This window comes from Macaca mulatta, chromosome 15 (genome assembly GCF_049350105.2).
Source record: "Macaca mulatta isolate MMU2019108-1 chromosome 15, T2T-MMU8v2.0, whole genome shotgun sequence".
Lineage (NCBI taxonomy): Eukaryota > Metazoa > Chordata > Mammalia > Primates > Cercopithecidae > Macaca > Macaca mulatta.
In genome coordinates, this window is record NC_133420.1 from 65,295,946 (window position 1) to 65,315,598 (window position 19,653).

A 19,653-nucleotide genomic window follows, 5' to 3' on the forward strand; every position below is an offset into this window, starting at 1 on the left:
GGTGATATCACAATGGGCAGTGCCCATCCTGGAGGGGACATCAGTGTGGGGTGGGAGCAGGAAGGCTGTTGGGGAAGGAAGCTGAGAGATCCTCTGCAGGAGGGGATTACAGCAGCTAGGGGCACCTGCCAGGCTGGAGGTGTGGGTTATCTAGGGGAAGGGTGGTCACTGATGTCCAGCAGGAGCCCTTGACAGGTAGAGCCCATCACAGCATCTCCAAGACCACACCATGTTCCTGTTCTCCCGTAAGACCAAGACCCCTATCAGTACCTACAGTGACTCCTACAGGGCTCCCACCTCCATCAAGGAGGTCTATAAGGACCCACCTCTATGTGCCTGGGAAGCCAACAAGTTTCTGACTCCGGTAAGTGGGAGATTGGCGGGGAGGGGCAGGCCAGAGCGTATGGCCAGTCTGGATGCCTGGCAATGTGTGTAATTATTTGTAGCTTTGTGTGTGTGTGTGTGTTTTATTCATTTACCTAGGCACAGAATTTACAATGGTATGTAAAATACCACAAAATCCTGCCTTCATGGAATTACATTGGGGTAGGAGGTAGGAACAGGCAGATAATAAACAAGAAATAAACATGAGTTTTATAAATAAAACATGAGTTCTTCAAAAATACTGTAAAGGAAATAAACAGAGTAGTGGAAGTGGAAATGGAAAGGGAGGGCTACTTAGGTCATGGAAAACCCTCTCTCAAGGTGACAATAAACTGAGACTGGAAAGATGAAATAGAACTAGCCACATGAAGAACTGAAAGAATAGAAGAGCTGAAAGTTCCAGACGAGTGATCAGAAAGTGTAAAGGCCCTGAGGCTGCCTATGGAATAGGCCAGAAACTGTCCTATACACATGCCTTTAATGTATATGTATCACAGTTTCCTTGCGTCTGTGCTTGAAGATTGGTGGCCAGGTGGGAGGAAATCTGTGAGTCTAACTGTGACTCTGCCTAAGAGAATTTATCTGTGTGTACCATCCAACAAAACTTTGCTGAGTATCTTCATCTGTAGGCAACTCAGGATACAAAAGGGAAAGGCCAGACCTTGCCTTTGAGGAGCCCACAGCAAACAAGTGAACAAAGTAGAGTTGCCTGATGTGGAACATGCACCGGCAGAGGTGGAGAGCCAGAAAGGGGAGAGCACTGCCCAACCTGAAGGGCAGATCTACTGAGGGATCCAGGAGGAGGAGGCTTCCAGCAGAAGAGAGTCATGAGAAAAGGCAGCCTGTGGGCAGGGACCTACCAGAAACGGAAACTGCTAGAGCAGGAGAGTTTAGTCCTTGGGTGAGGGAGGAGTCTCCAGACCAAGAAGGGCCTCTCTGGCGATGTTTAGGAGCGTGGACATAAGGCTCCAGGTTTTTGAACCTGGCAGGAAGAGTCATGGTTCAATTGTGAGTTAGGCCACTCTGGCCGCAGTGTCAGGGAATTGCAGGGGCTGGGGTTGAGGGCAGGAAGGCCAGCGAGGGGTAAAAGATGAGGAAGGAGGATGTAGGTAGGAGATAAGGGGATTGTCACAGTGAAAAAACGAATTTGTTGAATAGGAGACAATTTTTTTTTTTTTTTTTTTTTTTTGAGACAAGTCTGGCTCTGTCGCCCAGGCTGGAGTGCAGTGGCCGGATCTCAGCTCACTGCAAGCTCCGCCTCCCGGGTTCACGCCATTCTCCTGCCTCAGCCTCCCGAGTAGCTGGGACTATAGGCGCCCGCCACCTCGCCCGGCTAGTTTTTTGTATTTTTTTAGTAGAGATGGGGTTTCACCGTGTTAGCCAGGATGGTCTCGATCTCCTGACCTCGTGATCCACCCGTCTCGGCCTCCCAAAGTGCTAGGATTACAGGCTTGAGCCACCGTGCCCGGCCGACAATTTTTTTAAATAATGTATTTTGTCTAACTACAAAATAAATATATGCGCAATGTAGAAAATGCTGATAACTCAGAGACGCACAAAGAAAAAAGGTCTAAAATCCTACTACCTAAAATAACCATTGTTAATATATTATTATATGTCCTTTCAGGAAGCAAATATTGTTTATTATAAAAATAAATAAAATTTATTACAAAATGGTGTATTTAAGGAATCTTATTGAAAATTTAGGTTCTTTATAAAATTTTGCTAGTATAATCATTCTTATACATGTATCTTTGTACACATTTCCAATTATTCCCTTAGGATAAATTACTAGACATGAAATTATTGGAAGAAAGGATATACACATTTTTAAAACTTTTGCTATACACCTCAAATTGCCATAATAAGTAAGGGCTGTAACAATTTACATTTCCACAAGCAAAATATGAGAGTGCCTGACTGCTTTTCTATACTCAATAGGAGGAAATTTTAAAAAGTAGATGAACAGATTTTGGTCACCATCTGGATGGTGAGGGGAGAGATTAGGGTGACCCTTGAGTTCTTGGCTGTGGCAACTGGAGGAATGCTAATGCTATCAACTGAGGTTTGGAATAGCAGATTAGAGATTTGGAGTTCATTTTAGGACAAAAATATTTGAGGATATACAGGAAAAGATGTTCGGCAAGTAGTTAGATACAGTTATCTGAAGCAAAGGAAAGGTCTGGGTTATAGATAGAGATCTTGAAGTCATCATCATATAAATGGTAGGTGAAGTCATAGGAAGAGATGAAATTGCCGAAGAAGAGAGAGAAAATGGCCAAGGACATAACTTTGGAGAATATAAATATTTAAGGGTAGGTAAAGGAAGAAAAGCCATAAAAGAAGACAGGGAATTATTGCCAGAACACTAGGAAGAAAATCAAAGATAAACCAATAAGTACAGCATTATTAGCCAAAGATCAGTGTCAGGCGTTAGTGACAGAGAAAGAGATCTCTTGGATGTAATGACTCTTGGTAACTTAGCCAGACAGCTTCAGTGAATGGTGAGGAGTGAAAGTCAGATAGCAGTGGTATTAAGAATGAAGGAAAAGCCAGGCATGGTGGCTTGCGCCTGTAATCCAAGCACTTTGGGGGGTTGAGGCAGACAGGCAGATTGTTTGAGCCTATGAGTTCAAGACCAGCCTGGGCAACATGGTGAAATCCTGTCTCTACTAAAAATACAAAGATTAGCCAGGTGCAGTGGCATGTGCCCATAGTCCCAGCTACTCGGGAGGCTGAGATGGGAGAATCACTTGAGCCCAGGAGGTTGAGGCTGCAGTGAGCCGTGATCACACTACTTTACTCCAGCCTGGATGACAGAGCAAGGCCCTGTCGCTTTAAAAAAAGAAAAAAAAAAAAAAGAATGAAGGAAAGGCTTCTGCTTTTGGCAGTGTTGTGGTCTAGAAACTCTGAAGGGCCCTCCTGCTTTGAAACAACTTAAGTTCTGAATAAAAATTATTTTGTGTTGGACTGTCATGGAGATGAGTGGTAAGTATAGTTAAAAAGACAGGATTATCCTGAGGACAAATGCCGTTATTAGCACTACAAACAGGCATTTAAGCCTTAAACTAGCTGAAAGATAGAGGAATTAAATCTGTAAATTCCAAACTTAACCAGAAAGTTTCATGTCTCTGCCCCCCAGCATACACATACACACACACACCCCATGAATATTTATCTTCAATGGCGGAAAACATCCTCAGTGTAGGTTTCCAGGTATCCTTTGAAGAAAGGGCAATTAAACATGAGCTCACAATAAGAGATAAAAGAAAACAAACACCATATTACAGAATCTGCAGACACAACAAACAATAAACTTAAACTCCCAAGAATTTCAGATATTAGAATTAACAGTTAAATAATATAGAATAATTGGGCCAGGTGCGGTGGCTCACGCCTGTAATCCCAGCACTTTGGGAGGCCAAGGCGGGTGGATCATGAGGTCAGGAGATTGAGAGCATCCTGGCTAGCACGGTGAAACCCTGTCTCTACTAAAAATACAAAAAATTAGCTGGGCATAGTGGCGGACGCCTGTAGTCCCAGCTACTCGGGAGGCTGAGGCAGGAGAATGGCATGAACCCAGGAGGCAGAGCTTGCAGTGAGCCGAGATCGTGCCACTGCACTCCAGCCTGGGTGACAGAGCGAGACTCCGTCTCAAAAAATAATAATAATACAGAATAATTAGGATTTTTTTAAAAATGTGAAATCTGGACAGGCATAGTGGCTCACGCCTGTAGTAATCCCAGCACTCTGGAAGGCTGAGACAGGAAGATCACTTGAGGCCAAGAGTTCAAGACTAGCCTGGGCAACATAGTGAGACCTTGTCTCTATTTAAAAAATAAAAATAACTAAAAATATGAAATCATTAAAATAAGCAAGCAATAAGAGATTATTTAAAAATGAGTAGACAAATGTAAAAAGGAACTGAATAGAATTTTTAGAAATGAAAAATGTATTTGCTAGACCAAAAACTCAGCAGATGGATTAAAGAGCAGAGTCAACACAGCTGAAAAGTCCAGTGAAATGAAAAATAGACTGAAAGAATTTTCCCAGAATGCAGCACAGAGAGACAAAGAGATGAAAATATGAAAGAAACATTAAACGATATGAAAGACAGAATGAGAAGATCCCACACACATCTAATGGGAGTCTCAGAAGGAAAGAGCATAAAGAACAGGCATTATCTAAAAAGAAAAAGGCTCAGAATTTTCCAGAACTAACAAAATAAGTGAATCCACACATAGAGAAAAAAATAGAAGAAATTCCACAGTTAGGCACCTCACAGTGAAACTTTAGTTCACCAGCTTAAGAGATGACCTTAAAAGCAGACAGAGAAAAAGATATTTTCAAAGTGTCATCTTTTCAAAAACCAAGGAAAGATAAGACATTTACAGGCAAACAAAAACGAAAATGTTTACTACCATCAGGTCTATATACAATAAAGGAACTTCTAAAGGATATACTCTGGGGAGAAGGAAAATGATCACAGAAGTCTGAGATGCAAGAAGGAATGGTAAGGAACTGATAAACATGAGGTAAATTTAAGCAAACATTATAGAAAATAATTATAATGGCTTTTAATTTGTAATATTTAAAGGAAGAACTAAAATATTAGAAAACTATCATTTAAGTTGGAATAGGACAGAGTTAGGTGTTCCTAGATTCTCCCATTGTTCTAAAGAGAGCATAAGATATTACAGTTTTGTACTGTCAACTAGCTGGAACTATAATTGCAAGAATTCCCTTTGCTAAATGTTTCCCAATTGGCCATGAGAGAAATCTGCATATTTGGAAAGCATAAATGAAAGAATAGCCATTTTTACCCTCTGAAGATTGATGTGGGGTACCAAGCACTGTGGCAGCTTATGCACAATGTTGCTGATTTAGTACTTCACCTTATTGCCATAGGGCAGCATTTGGCTACAACTCCTCTAGCTCCCACTGGATCTCCTTCAGCCTCTCTGGGTCCTGGGCCAGGTGTATGTGCAATTCCACGGCAAAGGGCACCAGCTTGTCCTGAAGGCCATCCATATCATCAGTGTTGTAGGTAATGAGACAGATGCAAATTCAACTTTGTCCTCCTCATGAGTTCCAGTTTGTCCTTGCTCTTACCCACTTCATATCCAGTTCTCCTTCCTGATGCCAGCCACTGACTTCAGGCTTAAAAATAGATGCAAAGAAACAGCTTTGCAGAGTTCTTAACCAGTATCCACAATTGTGTAAAGTCTCATCTCTCAAGTAAATCCCTTATGCTATATCACTAAAAGTGGTTTCTCTGATCCAAATTTGACTGATATGGATACAATAAAAAAAAACTGAGTAAGCTAAAAAGTAACAGACAAAAGAGATTTTCATATTAAACACACACACACACACACACACACACAGTTTTTAGATGGATCACTACAAAAATGACAAAGTTTCAATTCACCAGAAAGATATTATAATTACAAACTTGTATTGGCCTGATAGAATTACTAGAAGGACCTGTAATTCTAGCACTTTGGGAGGCCCAGGTAGGAGGATCATTTGAGCCCAGGAGTTTAGGACCAGCCTGGACAACATAGCAAGACCCCATCTCCACAAAAAAATTTAAAAATTAGCTGGGTGTGATGGTGTGTGCCTATAGTCAGGAAGCTGAGACAGGAAGATGGCTCGAGCCCAGGAGTTTGAGGCTGCAATGAGCCACAATCACACCACTGTGTTCCAGCCTGGGTGACAAAGTGAGACCCTGTCTCAAAAACACAAAAACAAAAACAAAACAAAACAAAAACATGCCAGCCTGAGCAACAAAGCAAGATATCATCTCTACAATTTTTTTTTAAAATAAAAGTAAAGAATTACTAGAGATGGAGAAATTGGCAAAATATACCATATTAGATTGTAACACACTACAATTACTGATAGGTCAAGCAGACATCCCCAACCCCCAAAAAAAGCAAAGATCTAAAACTCTTGAAATATAATTAATATACTTGATTTATTTAACATAAATAAAACCCTGAACCCAACAACTACAGATTTAAACATATAAGGAACATGATAAAGTTGACCAAGTACTAGGTTATAAAACAAACATAAATAGAATTCAAAGATTGACATCATGCAAAATAACTGTCTCTAACCTCAATGTAATAAAATTACAGATCAACAAGAAAAAGATAACCAAAATCCTTTGTAAGTTTAAAATTTTGAAAAACACCATTCTAAATAATAGGTCAAATAAGAAATCAAAACAAATGGAAATATACTCAGAACTGAAAAGACTGCATATCAAAACTTGTGGGGTACAATAAAAGTTGTAGAGGAAAACCTATATCCCTAAATCCTTGTCTTAAAAAAATGTGAAATATAAATTACCTCAGCATCAAACTTAACAACTTACAGGGAAAGGAATAAATGTAAAAAAAATAGAAGAATGGAGATAATGAAAATAAGAGCAAAAGTTAAACTAGAAAGCAAAGATTCAACAAGATGAACAGGCAAAAGTTGGTTCTTTGATGAGGCTCATAAAATAGACAAATCTCTAGAGAATTAAGAAAACCAGCCAGGCACGGTGGCTCAAGCCTGTAATCCCAGCACTTTGGGAGGCCGAGACAGGCGGATCACGAGGTCAGGAGATCAAGACCATCCTGGCTAACACGGTGAAACCCCGTCTCTACTAAAAAATACAAAAAACTAGCCGGGCGAGGTGGCAGGCACCTGCTACAGTAGTCCCAGCTACTTGGGAGGCTAAGCCAGGAGAATGGCGTGAACCCGGGAGGTAGAGCTTGCAGTGAGCTGAGATCTGGCCACTGCACTCCAGCCTGGGTGACAGAGCGAGACTCCATCTTAAAAGAAAAAAAAAAAAGAAAAACAAGGCACAGACAAAAGAAGGGTCTAACAATGGATGTAGAAAAAAAAAGTAAGAGAATGTTCTGAACAACTTTATGCTAATAAAATTGAAAACAAATGGACAAACACTAGAAAAATAAAACTTGCCAAACCAGTTCAAGAATTGGAAAAAATCTGAATGCTCCTATAACAATTTAACAAAATTAAACCAGTAATTTGAAAACTTTCCACAAAGAAAACACCCAGCATAGATAAACAGTTACATTCCTCAAATGCTCAAAGAACAGTTGTCTTAATCTTATACAAACTGTCAGAGAACAGAAAAAAAGAGGATGCTTCCTAACTCATTCTATGAACCCAGCATAACTTTGATACATTAATCAAGAAGGCCAGGTGCAGTGGCTCACACCTGTAATCCTAGGACTTTGAGAGGCTGAGGCAGGAGGATTGCTTGAGCCCAGGAGTTCAAGACCAGCTTGGGCAACATAGTGAGACCCCTTCTCTAAAAAATAAATTTAAAAATTAGCCAGGTGTGGTGGCACGCACCTATGGTCCCAGCTGCTATGGAGGCTGAAGCAGGAGGACTGCATGAGCCCACAAAAAAAATTAATCAAAAGTGTATAAGAAAATAAAAGTATACAGGCCAATTCACTCATAAATACAAAAGCAAAAATTCTAAATAAAATATTAGAAAACTGTATCCAGCAGTGTACAAAAAATAATTTGTGATGGTTACATTATATTTATTTCATAAGTGCAAGGATGGTTTAACATTAGGAAAGTAAATATCATTCATCACATTAACAGATTCAAGAAAAAAAGATCATTTCAAAATATGCAGAAATGGATATGAGATCTTACTAAAAATTCTTGAACTGTACACTTTGAGTGAAGTTATGGTATGTAAATTATACCTCAATGAAGCCATTTAAAAAAGATGCAGAAATAGCAGTTGCTAAAATGTATTACCCATTTATAACTAAAAAAGAAAAACTTTGCAAATATAACCTGATAAAAAAAATACCAAAAATATACAGCCAACATTATTCTGATTAAATGTTAGAAGCATTCTTTTAAAAGTTGGAATCAAGGCAAGGATGTTCACTACTTCTATTCAGCATTGTACTGGAGGTCCTGGCAAGGACACCACAAAGAAAGTAAAAAGATATAAGAATAGGAAAGGAAAAAACAAAATTGTCATTATTTGCAGACAATACAACTGCATATATAGAATCTACAAATTGGCTGGCCCAAGGTAGTGAGTTATCTCAATTGATTGTTCACAGTCAGTTACAGATCAAACTCCTTGTTCCACTCTTTCTCTCCTTCTCACTAGTGTGCTGGACTAGTCTTAGAAAAAAAAAAGAATCTACACACATTGTTAGAATAATTGGATAAATATTAAAAGTCAATCACATTTCTTCACACAAACAAATATTTAGGAAGCATAATTTTAAAAATATACATCATTCATTCTAGCATCAAAAAATAATTAGAAATCTAACGATGTGTGTAAAACTATATGGATAATATTATAAAACTTTATTGAATACTTTTTAAAAACTACTTAAATAAATGGAGAGATATAACATGCTCACGAATGGGAAGAGTTACTATCATAAAGATTCAGTATCACCAGACGCAGTTCTCAGCACTTTAGGAGGCTGAGGCAGGCAGACTGCTTGAACTCAGGAGTTCAAGACCAGCCTGGGCAATATGGTGAAACCTCATCTCTACAAAAAATACAAAAATTGGCAGGACATGGTGGCATGTACCTGTAGTCCCAGCTACTAATTAAAATCCCAACAGGATTTTTTGAAGACTTCAACAAACTTTTTAAAATTTATAGAGACGGGCAAAAGTTCAAGAAATAGCTATAACACACTTAAAGAAGATGAGTTTTCCAAACTCCTGACAGATTAAATATGGAAAGTAACACTGTTTTGTGTTTACAAGGAAATACAGAACATTGTCTCCATTATCTGAGAGTATGGATGAATTTCTTAAACAATTCACAGAAAGCACTGACCACAAAAGAAGAGGTTCATCAAGAAACTATAAAGAAAAGTAAAAGCCAGGTGCAATGGCTCACACCTGTAATCCAAGTACTTTGGGAGTCTAAGGTAGGAGGATCACTTGAGCTCAGTAGTTCAAGACCACCCTGGGCAACACAGGGAGACATCTTCTCTACAAACAAATTAAAAAAAAAAAATTCAGCTGGGTGTGGTGGTGTGCACCTGTAGTCCCAGCTACTTGGTAGGCTAAGGCAAGAGGATAGCTTTAGCCCAGGAGGTAGAGGTTACAGTGAACTGTGATTGTGCCACTGCACTGCAGGCTGGGCAACAGTGAAACCCTGTCTCCAAAAAAAAAAAAAAAAGACAGAAGTCACAAACAGAAAAGATATTTGCAACATGTATAAGTGCCAATAGTAAAGGACTAATATACAGAATATATAAAGAATTATAATTCTCTTGGTTAAAATTGAACACGTTTTGACACCCTCCTAAAACCCCTCTAAAACTACAGTAAATGAATATTTAAGAGATAAACTCACAAGGATAGTGAGAAGGAAGAGGCAATGGCAACACAATTTTGGAAGCTGGAAAAGATGATAAATAAGTAGTAACTGACTTAGCAGATCTGAGAAAGCTAAATCTAAAGCCAGCAATGGAAAAACCAAGCCATAATTCAACTTAAAACTGCAGAATTTCTGAAAGGCTCAGGAATTGGTAATCCTAGGCTTCTCTGGAACTGAGGATGGGACAGGACCAATGCAAAAATAAGGATTATTTGAAAGCTGTTAAGAAGTAGTTAGGCCAGGCGAGGTGGCTCATGCCTGTAATCCCAGCACTCTGGGAGGCTGAGGTGGACGGACCACCTGGGGTCAGGAGTTTGAGACCAGCCTGGCCAACATGGTGAAACCTACTCTACTAAAAATACAAAAAAAAAAGCCGGGCGTGGTGGCAGGCGCCTGTAATCCCAGCTACTTGGAAGGCTGAGGCAGGAGAATCACTTGAACCCGGGAGGCAGAGGTTGCAGTGAGCCAAGATGGCGCCATTGCACTCCAGCCTGGGTGAGAAGAGCGAAACTCCATCTAAAAAAAAAAGCAGTTAAACCCACTAATCACCCCTTCTATTTCATGCCACAGGGTAACTGCCCACCTCTGTCTCTGCTAAAGTCAGGAGACTAATTTTTGGCAAGGACCTCAGGACTAGGGATACCAATTGAGGACAGGGTACTATTTTGAAAACAAGTGAACCTCTATATATTAAATGCTAAAATCCCCAGCGCAATCTTCAGCACTAGATTCTCAGAACATTGGCAGCTAAGTCATTAACCTCAGGCCAAAGGTTGAAGGAGTCTTTTCTGAAGAATCTCATCAGCCAAGAGGAAAGACCTACAGATATTGACATTAGAGTTTGCAAAACATTGTCCAACGAGATCATCCTACAGTGATGCTGATGGTGGACAAAGCCCACACACAGCTCAAAGCCTTCAATAAGCTTTTATAATCTGCTACTTATCAACAGGAGCAGACAAAGAGGAAACATCTGGGGAAAGCATCTAACAGAAAAATTGATGATGTCTATGAATTCTTCTAAATGACTGTTTTGTTTTTGTGTGTGTATGTGTGTTTAGTGTGTAAGTGGGTATATCTGAGTGTGTATGTGTGAATATTCATCTATATGTGTATCTATGGGTGTATCTGGGTACACAGGGCTGTGTGTGTGTGTATGTGTGTGTGTGTAAAGCTCAGAGAAATGCTGAGTCACAGGACCCATGCACCCACATCTGCCATATTCTGCCCTCCACCCACATAGAAGTGTGAATGTGCAGGATCTGCTCACAGAATAATGTCAGCTGGGCACAGTTGATCCCAGAAGCCCCTGAGCAGAGAGGTTTTCAGGATGGTTGGAGCACTGAGAGCAACCAGGTCTCAGCCTTGGCCAAGAGAAGGGTGATGTGTGGTGGCTCATGCCTGTAATCCCAGCATTTTGGGAAGCCAAGATGGGAAGATCCCTTGAGTCCAGGAGCTCGCCACCACACCCAGCTAATTTTTGTATTTTTAGTAGAGACAGGGTTTCACCGTGTTGGCTAGGATAGTCTCTATGTCTTGACCTCATGATCCGCTAGGATTACAGGTGTGAGCCACCACGCCCAGCTGGGAATTACATTTTAAAGTAGGTGCCCCTCCAGCACTGTCCTTCATTTTCCTTAAGATGCCAGATTCCCAGAGAGCCTTTCCTGTCCAAGACACCTACATACGGCAGCCAGCTCCCAGGGTAGCCCCCTTTTCTGAGACTACAGATTGTGCCAGGGCCTGATGCACTGTTGGCAGAGACCCAGTCCTGCTCCCAGGCAGCATACAGTCTAGGAGAAAAAGGGAAGGTATATGTAGCTCTGACCTTCATGAGCTCCCCGCGAAATGGCAGAAATGAGAAAGTCAGAAAACTACTCTGACTTAAGGCCACTGCTTGGCTCCAAGCCCCAAGCTTGGATGAAAAGAAAGGAAGAAAGAGTAATTCAGACAAGAGAACTGTGCAGAGGATCCAAGGCTGGCATGGGAATCCCTCTGACATGAGGAGGGGGGTTGGGAGACCCACCTGGGCTGACTTTCTCAAGAGAGGCTGGATCTAGTTCCAGCAAGAGCCCAGGGCTGGGGTCTCTATGCCCCTAACCACTTCTCCCCTCTCCCCTTGCCCAGGGTCTGACTCATACCATGGAGCAACATGTGGATCCCGAAGCCTTGCAGAAGATGGCCAAATGTGCTGTACAGGACTACACTTATAGGGGGCCCATATCAGGCCACCCCTACTTGCCTGAGAAGTACTGGCTTTCTCAAGAGGAAGGTAAGGCCTCCCCTTTGCTGACCCCTAAAATGACGCCCAACCTGAACTCAACCACCTGGATCCTGACCTCCATCCTGATTCTCTCTCTTTTTTTTTTTTTTTTTTTTGAGACGGAGTTTCGCTATTGTTGCCCAGTCTGGGTGCAATGGTGTGATCATCTCGGCTCACTGCAACCCACTTCCACCTCCCGGATCCAAGTGATTTTCCTACCTCAGCCTCCTGAGTAGCTGGGGCTACAGGCATGTGCCACCAGGCCCCGCTAATTTTTGTATTTTCAGTAGAGACAGGGTTTCACCATGTTGGCCAGGCTGGTCTCGAACTTTTGACCTCAGGTGATCCACCTGCCTCGGCCTCCCAAAGTGCTGGGATTACAGGCCTGAGCCACATGCCCGGCCTCCATCCTGATTCTATGTCAACTTTATCTCCACCCATGACCTAGATATCTTCCCTAACCACCCCCCACTCCCAACCACCTGACCTGACCCTGGCCCTGGAGGAGATGACCTAGGCCCTGCCTTTTGGGGTTCTTCTCTGTGGGGAAAAAGAAGCTGGAAGGGCCCTGGGTCCCATACTTAGAGAGTTGGAGAAAGGATTAACCTCCCACAAACAGATCCCTCCAAGTGCATTCTGGATGCCATCTCCTCCCATCTTCCCAGCCACCCTCCTCCCATCAGCTCCCTCCATCTCTCCTGCATCCCTCTGCCCCACCACACCTCTTTCCCTCAACCTGGAACCTTCTCTAGTTTCTTCCCAACTAAAAATTATCTCTTGCTCCTCTCCTCAATAGCCTAGGTTCTCAGAAACGTGGTCCATACTCACTGTCTCTATTTCCTCACCCTTTCTTATACCTTATGAGAAACTGTCTTTCTCATTTGCTTGGATGTCTATAATCTGTCTAGCTGTACATTCGAAAAGAATGTACAGCTATGACTCTGGTCTTATTCACAGCTGTGCCTCTCCATTGAGCACAGCGCCAGGTTTCATAAGTCTTTGTGGCATGGACTGAGAATTCCCAATGGAAGTTGGGAATGTGCATCTCCTACAATGAAACGATAAATTGCTCTTGCGTGGCTCTGATTACCAAATCCACAGGACTCTGCAGTCTTTACCCTCTGAGACCTTTACCCTCCTACACCAATGAATTGCACTCTTCTGACCACTCTCTACTTGTTTTGTTGTTGTTGTTGTTTTGTATGTTAATCCTCCAGGACACATGCTATGACCCCACTCTATTTCTTGAAACAACTTCCTCCTCAGTTTATCTGATGCCTCCCTTTCCCGTGCATCCACTGTGGAAACATAGGGTTCCTCAGGATGTTATCCTGCACCCTCTTCTCCCCTTGCTCCTCCTCCAAGGCCATTTGATTTAACACAAGGCTTTAATTACTGACAGCTTCAAATCCTAATTTCCAGATTTGTCCTCTCACCTGAATTCCACTCTTCTTCATATGCTTATAGTCATCTTGACCCGGATGTCCCCAAACACCTCAGTTTCAGTATGTGCAAATCGCCATCCCCGAACTCCAAATCCCAGCACTCCACCTCTCCCCTCACATAGCTGCTCTTTGCTAGGGCTTCCTCCACACTGTCTCACATATGTATTCTTTCAGACTGTTGGATCATGGAGGGCCTTGTAGGACAGGCTTAGATGACTGGGGGCTAAGGGGGACAAACCCTATAGGGTTTTAAGTAGGAGAATGTCTTGGTCAAATTTTCATTTGTGAAAAAGTACCACAGCTGCTATGTCAAGGCTGGATTATAGGATTTCAAAGGTGAGGCAAGGAGAATAGTAGAATAATCATAATAGTTTTTTATGTGCCAAGCATCATTCTAAATGTCTTACATATACTAACTTATTTAAACCTCACAGCAACCCTGTGAAGTAAATAGTACTATCATCCCCATTTTAAAGTTGGAGAAACTGAGACACAGCAAAATTAATTAACTTGGTCAAGGTCACACAGATAACAATTGGCAAAACTGAAATTTAAACACAAGTAGTCTATCTGCAGAGATAGGTATCTATTAACCAAGACATTATATTGTCTCCTGGTTAAGGTGCTGAGAAGATATGAAAGTGAGATCATGGGGTACTGGAAGACAGAGTAGATTCAAGTTATTGATTGATCAATTGATTGATTGAGACTGAGTCTTGATCCATCACCCAGGCTGGAGTGCAGTGGCACAACCTCGGCTCACTGAAACCTCTGCCTCCCTGGTTTGAGGGATTCTCGTGCCTCAGCCCCCTGAGTAGCTGGGTTTACAGGTGCATGCCAACCATGCCCAACTAAGTTTTGTATTTTGGTAGAGATAGGATTTTGCCATATTGGCCAGGCTGATCTCAAACTCCTGATCTCAAGTGATCTTCCTGCCCTGGCATCCCAAAGTGCTAGGATTACAGGCATGAGTCACCTTGCCTGGCCAGATTCAAGTGATTTTGAAGGAGGCAGAATAGGCAAACCTTGGAGCCTAGAGTAGAAGATGAGAGAGAGGGAGGAATTGGGAAGAGGCCCCTTGTCCAGGCTGGCTGATTCAAAAAGGGTAGTAGCAGGATGAAAAGTGGCTGGCACAGTGGATTCAGACTAAACTCAGAAGGTTGCCTTAGGTGGGACATGGGCTACATCTCAGTGTTTAAGACAAGTGTAGGCCTGGCTGGGTTTGGGGTCTGGCTTGAGGACAGTCTGTGAGGGTCAGCTTTGTGCCGGGAATCGGAAGAGAAACATGTAGGGGATCCCAGATCCTGGAGTAGAGTAAGAAGTAACACTATTTGACATCTCCACTTCTATTATCCAGCAGACAAATGCAGCCCAAACTACCTGGGCAGTAACCGGTACAACACATGGAGGATGGAACCTTACAACAGCAGCTGCTGTAACAAGTATACCACCTACCTTCCTCGGCTGCCTAAGGTATCTACTGCACCCTGCACAGATGCCTGGGGACTGGGACACGCATACCCCACCACCTCCCAAACCACAGTGACTGATATTTCACCATTAGGTCATCATTGCTTTCCCAACAAATGCACCAGGGCTCTTCCCCATCTGTGAAACTAGAGTTTGTATTTTTTTTTTTTTTTTTTTTTTTTTTTAGATAGAGTCTCACTCTATCACCCAGGCTGGAGCGCAGTGGCACAATCTCGGCTCACTGCAACCTCTGCCTCCTGGGTTCAAGCAATTCTGCTGCCTCAGACTCCCGAGCAGCTGGGATTATAGGCATGTGCCATCACACCTGGCTAATTTTTGTATTTTTAGTAGAGTCGGGGATGTTGCCATGTTGGCCAGGCTGGTCTTGGACTCCTGGCCTCAAGTGATCTGCCTGCATCGGCCTCCTAAAGTGCTGGGATTACCTGCATGAGCCACTGCGCCCGGCTGGGTTTGAATTTTTTTAGTTGCAAAAGGAACCCAGAAGTGGGGCTGTGCTGGCCCCCTGGCTCTCAGTCTCTGGGGATTGGGTGCCCTGGGCCCCAATCCCTGGCTGGGCTCTGTAGGGACGTGGCTGGTGTGCACTCCATGATATGCTACTTTTCCGAAGCTTGCCAGCTGGCCCCTCCCCATATAGTCTGGCCCCTGTGATACTGGGGCTAGCCAAAGAGTCAGTGATACACTGCATCTCCCTGCTCCACCTTCTCCTCCTTTGTGATGTGAGCACAGACGGAAGGAGGAAGACCAAGGCTACTTAGTAGCAGTGCAGATACAGGAGAGTCTTCCAAGGACATAGGAGAAGGTCCAGCCACGGCCACAGACTCAAGGGCACCCGAAAGGACCCAAAACCAGAGCCGGGGCTCTTAACTGCAGGCTGATGGCTGACCCTGGGTTGATGAACCCTTTTGAATTAGAACTTCCTCAAGAATCAGAATCTTTCACAAGTTCTTCACGGAATGGGCAAGCAATATTGAAAACCCCCTATTAGAGAGACACCCAGACACAGCTAAACAGAGTCAGCTAGACAAGGAGGGGTAAGATCAAAGGCAAACGCTGAGACAGGATTGTCACAGGCCAAGGAGCCAAACCTCATGCACCTTCAGCTCTCCCCATCCCACCCCGCCCCTGTAGCCAGCGTAAACACGTTGCCAGGCGACAGCCGCAAACACTCAGAGCCCTGGAGAGGTGGGGAGCTGCTGAAGGGCGGGAGAAGGCGCGGCGTGGCAATAGGTCTGGGTGTTCTGGGAGGACCCCTAAAAGGGAGCAGCTCTGCCAGGTCAGAGCTTGAGGTAGCATGTGTGCCACTTCCAGGAGGCCGGGATGGAGACAGCAGTTCGAGGAATGCCCTTGGAATGCCCTCCTAAGCCGGAGCGGCTCAATGCCTACGGTAAAGAGTGGTAGTGGGGCGTTGGAAAGAACGGGTGGGGAGGGTAGGGGAAAGCCGGGAGGAGGGCGGGATGGGGACCTGAAGTATGGGTAGGAGGCCGAGGGTCCTGGAGAGGATGGAACCCTGAATCTGTCCGTCCCTGCTTTTGTCTCCGCCTCACTCTGTGACCCGGCCTCTTCCCATCCCTGTGCATCTGTCTTGGGGTCTCCTGCGCTGGGGACCCGCGGGCGCAGAGCGCGAAGTGATGGTGAACATGCTGAACTCACTGTCGCGGAACCAGCAGCTGCCGCGGATCACGCCCCGATGCGGGTGCGTGGACCCGCTGCCCGGCCGCTTGCCCTTCCACGGTTACGAAAGTGCTTGCTCAGGCCGCCACTACTGTCTGCGTGGGATGGACTACTACGCCAGCGGGGCGCCCTGCACCGACCGCCGCCTGCGGCCTTGGTGCCGGGAGCTACCGACTGTAAGGTTCGCAGGGCTCCGCCCGCCTCAGCCGGGCTCCACCCCACACAAGCCCCGCCCCAGAACCCCGCCCGCTTCCAGCTCGGCCCGCCTCAGTGCCGGCCCCCAGCCTGCTCTAGCACCGCGCGGCAGGCTCTTGACGCCGCGCCGTGTCCCGCCCTCGGGCTCCAAGGCCTGAACTAACAACTGAGGCGGGAGAACCAGCACGAAGGTTACTCCAAGTTCCCGACCCCTGTCCCTCTCAAACTGGGCTCAAGGTCAGCCTGGCCTCTCTATGTGCTCTGGAGGTCCCGCCGGAGGTTTTTGAGGAAGAAACCCCGCACATCAGTGGCATCCTCTTCCCACATCTCCTTGGCCCTGCCCCCTTCCCTAGACACCTGGCCCTAGAGACGCAGGTTCTAGCCTGTGGAGTGCCCTGCGTTCTCAGAAAAATGTCCTCTCTTGCTGGGCCCCCGTCACCGTCGGTAGTGGGTGCGGTCATTCGCGGGGGCTACGTGAGCCAGGAAATGGTGACCACTTTACCAGAATGGCTCTGGCCTCCTCGGATCCCGCACCATCTGCGGAGGTAGCCACTCTCCCGTGTTATTGCTAAGAAAACGGGTCCGAGCGCACAGCTGGAGCCCAGACTGCAGCGCGGCATTCGTCCTGCACCCGGCGGCAGCCAAGCCTGGGGGAACTTTGTCCGCGGTAGCCCTGAGAGCTGTGCAGTGGGGGTCCGTAGTGATCCCCCGCCCCTCTCCAGGCCGAGAGAGCCTGATTCATTGTGCAAGACTGAGTCTTGTCCCTCTCAAAGGCATAGGGGAGTGGGAAAGTGTCTGAGCCTCTAGGAAGCTCAGAAACGATGCCTCATCCTAGTGCTGGAGAAATTGCTGTCCAGTGGCGGGGATCCGGTGGTTCCAGGTCCTCAACGACCGGAGCCCAACCCTCCCCAGGGACCAGCGCTCTTCCCTGAACAGCAGAAATGAGGCCTTGCCGGAAGGGAGACTTCCAAGGGGGGTTCCCGAGTCGGTGCTGCAGTGGGGGTTTTGAAGGGTGAGAAAGGAGAGGAGGATTTCCGAGCCTTGAGACAGACACCTTAAGTGCCGCCCAGGGGCTTGATCTAAGTCGGGGGATGAGAGTCAAAAGGCCCAACCCCTCCCTGCTCGCGGCTTCCTTCTTCTCCAGTTGTGTACCTCCCTACGAGCACCGGCCCGGAATGCAGTGTGCTGTTACAACTCCCCCGCCGTCATACTACCCATATCCGAACCTTAGGTAAGTCTAACGGGCACACACTCATTTGCACACGCACCCTGAAGTTTTGGTGAGGCGGGGCTGGGGGAGGATGGCTGGTAGATGGGATGAGAACGCCCCGCTGCGGTGCACTGACAGGCAGATACCACCAGGGGGAGCTAGTGCCATGGAGCAGTCAAAGGTGGTAAGGACAGAGGACCTTAGGACAGGGCTGGGAGGCCTGTATTGAAGGGTTACAGGTTGACAGTGGGCTTACAGCCAAAGGTGTTGGGTTCAGAGCTTGAAGTAACGAGTAAGAAGTCGATGTTAAGGAAGAAATATTGGGTATCAGCAACTTAACAGTAGAACCTAAGGTCAGGAGGTCAGTATTGGAACCCAAGTTCAGTGCTATAGGCAAAGTGTAGGGATAAGGTTAGCATTGCAAACTGGAGTCAGATATTCACTTTGACATATGAGGATCCAAAAGGGCTGACCCATCTCTTCCTGTAGATGGGACACAAGTCACTTCAAGAAGTCTGGTGGTCCCCAGAGAAACAACTATGTTATCCATCCTGAGTTTGTGTCTGAGACCTATCCTGACTATCGTTGCTGGTAGAGCCTGGGCTTGCTGGGCCACGGGGACAGAGCAATAAATAAACTCTTCACCCCCAAAGCCTGCCTCCTGTGTCCTTACCCAGCAGAATCTGGAAGTGAAGGGCCTGTCACTAGGGCCTCTACCAAACCCCTTCAACTGAGATGCAATTTTTCTCAAAGTCACCCTTCCCTGAGCCCTTCCAACCCCATCATCTCAGTATGTCCCTGAGTGCCCTCCTGACACAGAACAGTAGCCCTATATCCAGCTGCTGTCCTACTCCCCTGCATCCCAGAGCCCAAACGAATGTGTCCACCCTGCAATGCAGGCAGTAGCCATCTACTTCCCACCCCACGAAGACCCTCCAGCTAACATTTCTTCAGTATGCCCCCAAACTTAGATGCCCTCCCACTCATCAAAGGACCCAGGATCCTTCCTTCCACAGTCAAAGCCGTATCCCTACACCCAAAGCTCTTGATCTTTGCTTCCAGGAGTCCCTATCACAGCCTCCCAAAAGCCTCTCTGTGCTCAGACACCCTTGCTGCAAAGGTGTGTCCCCCATTCCAAGTCCAACTGGTGAAAACATAATTTTGAAGGGTCTCATGACCACGAAATTTCAAGTTGCAAAACAAAGCCCTGTTTCTCTGCCCCTCAGGGAGCGAGAGGGGCCATTCTAAAATCTCTGGGATCTTCAGTATTTTCCTTTCTGCATCAATTGATATGAAACCAGCTAGGTCCAGTGGCTCACACCTGTAATCCCAGCACTGTGGGAGGCTGAGGCAGGAAGATCACTTGAGCCCAGGAATTCGATAACAGCCTGGGGCAACATAAGGAGACCCCTTCTCTACAAAAAGTTTAAAAATTAGCAGGGTATGGTGGCACGTACATGTGGTCCCAGTTACTCAGGAGGCTGAGGTAGGAGGGGATAGCTTGAACCAAGGACACTGAGGCTGCAGCGAGCTATGTTCGCGCCACTGCACTCCAGCCTGGGGGACAGAGCGAGACCCTCTC

The 19,653-nt window shown here is 45.4% G+C and overlaps 1 protein-coding gene across 4 annotated transcripts; it reads left to right on the top strand.

Annotated features, from left to right (window-relative positions):
• The first annotated feature begins 11 nt into the window (after nt 1–11).
• SPMIP6 (sperm microtubule inner protein 6) lies at nt 12–18,723 on the top strand. Of its 4 annotated transcripts, none has more exons than NM_001194086.2 (7): nt 12–364; nt 11,924–12,068; nt 14,862–14,977; nt 16,304–16,379; nt 16,613–16,842; nt 18,006–18,092; nt 18,561–18,723. In NM_001194086.2, the coding sequence occupies exons 1-6, from the start codon at nt 230–232 to the stop codon at nt 18,090–18,092; spliced, it is 789 nt and encodes a 262-aa protein (NP_001181015.1). In that variant the 5' UTR covers nt 12–229; the 3' UTR covers nt 18,561–18,723. The 4 variants fall into 4 exon arrangements, with proteins under 4 accessions (NP_001181015.1, XP_014972856.1, XP_014972860.1 ...); XM_015117370.2 differs by having other exon boundaries at nt 53–364; nt 16,613–16,847; XM_015117374.2 differs by lacking the exons at nt 12–364; nt 11,924–12,068; nt 14,862–14,977 and adding an exon at nt 16,160–16,222 and having other exon boundaries at nt 16,613–16,847.
• Nucleotides 18,724–19,653: the final 930 nt, after the last annotated feature.

Excerpts from the sequence above, each read along its gene's own strand:
- SPMIP6 (XM_015117370.2), top strand. The coding sequence starts at position 230 with ATGTTCCTGTTCTCCCGTAAGACCAAGACCCCTATCAGTACCTACAGT. Across the intron at positions 365-11,923 it reads CCAACAAGTTTCTGACTCCG|GGTCTGACTCATACCATGGA; the intron begins GTAAGTGGGAGA and ends CCCCTTGCCCAG. Across the intron at positions 16,848-18,005 it reads CGGGAGCTACCGACTGTAAG|TTGTGTACCTCCCTACGAGC; the intron begins GTTCGCAGGGCT and ends CTTCTTCTCCAG.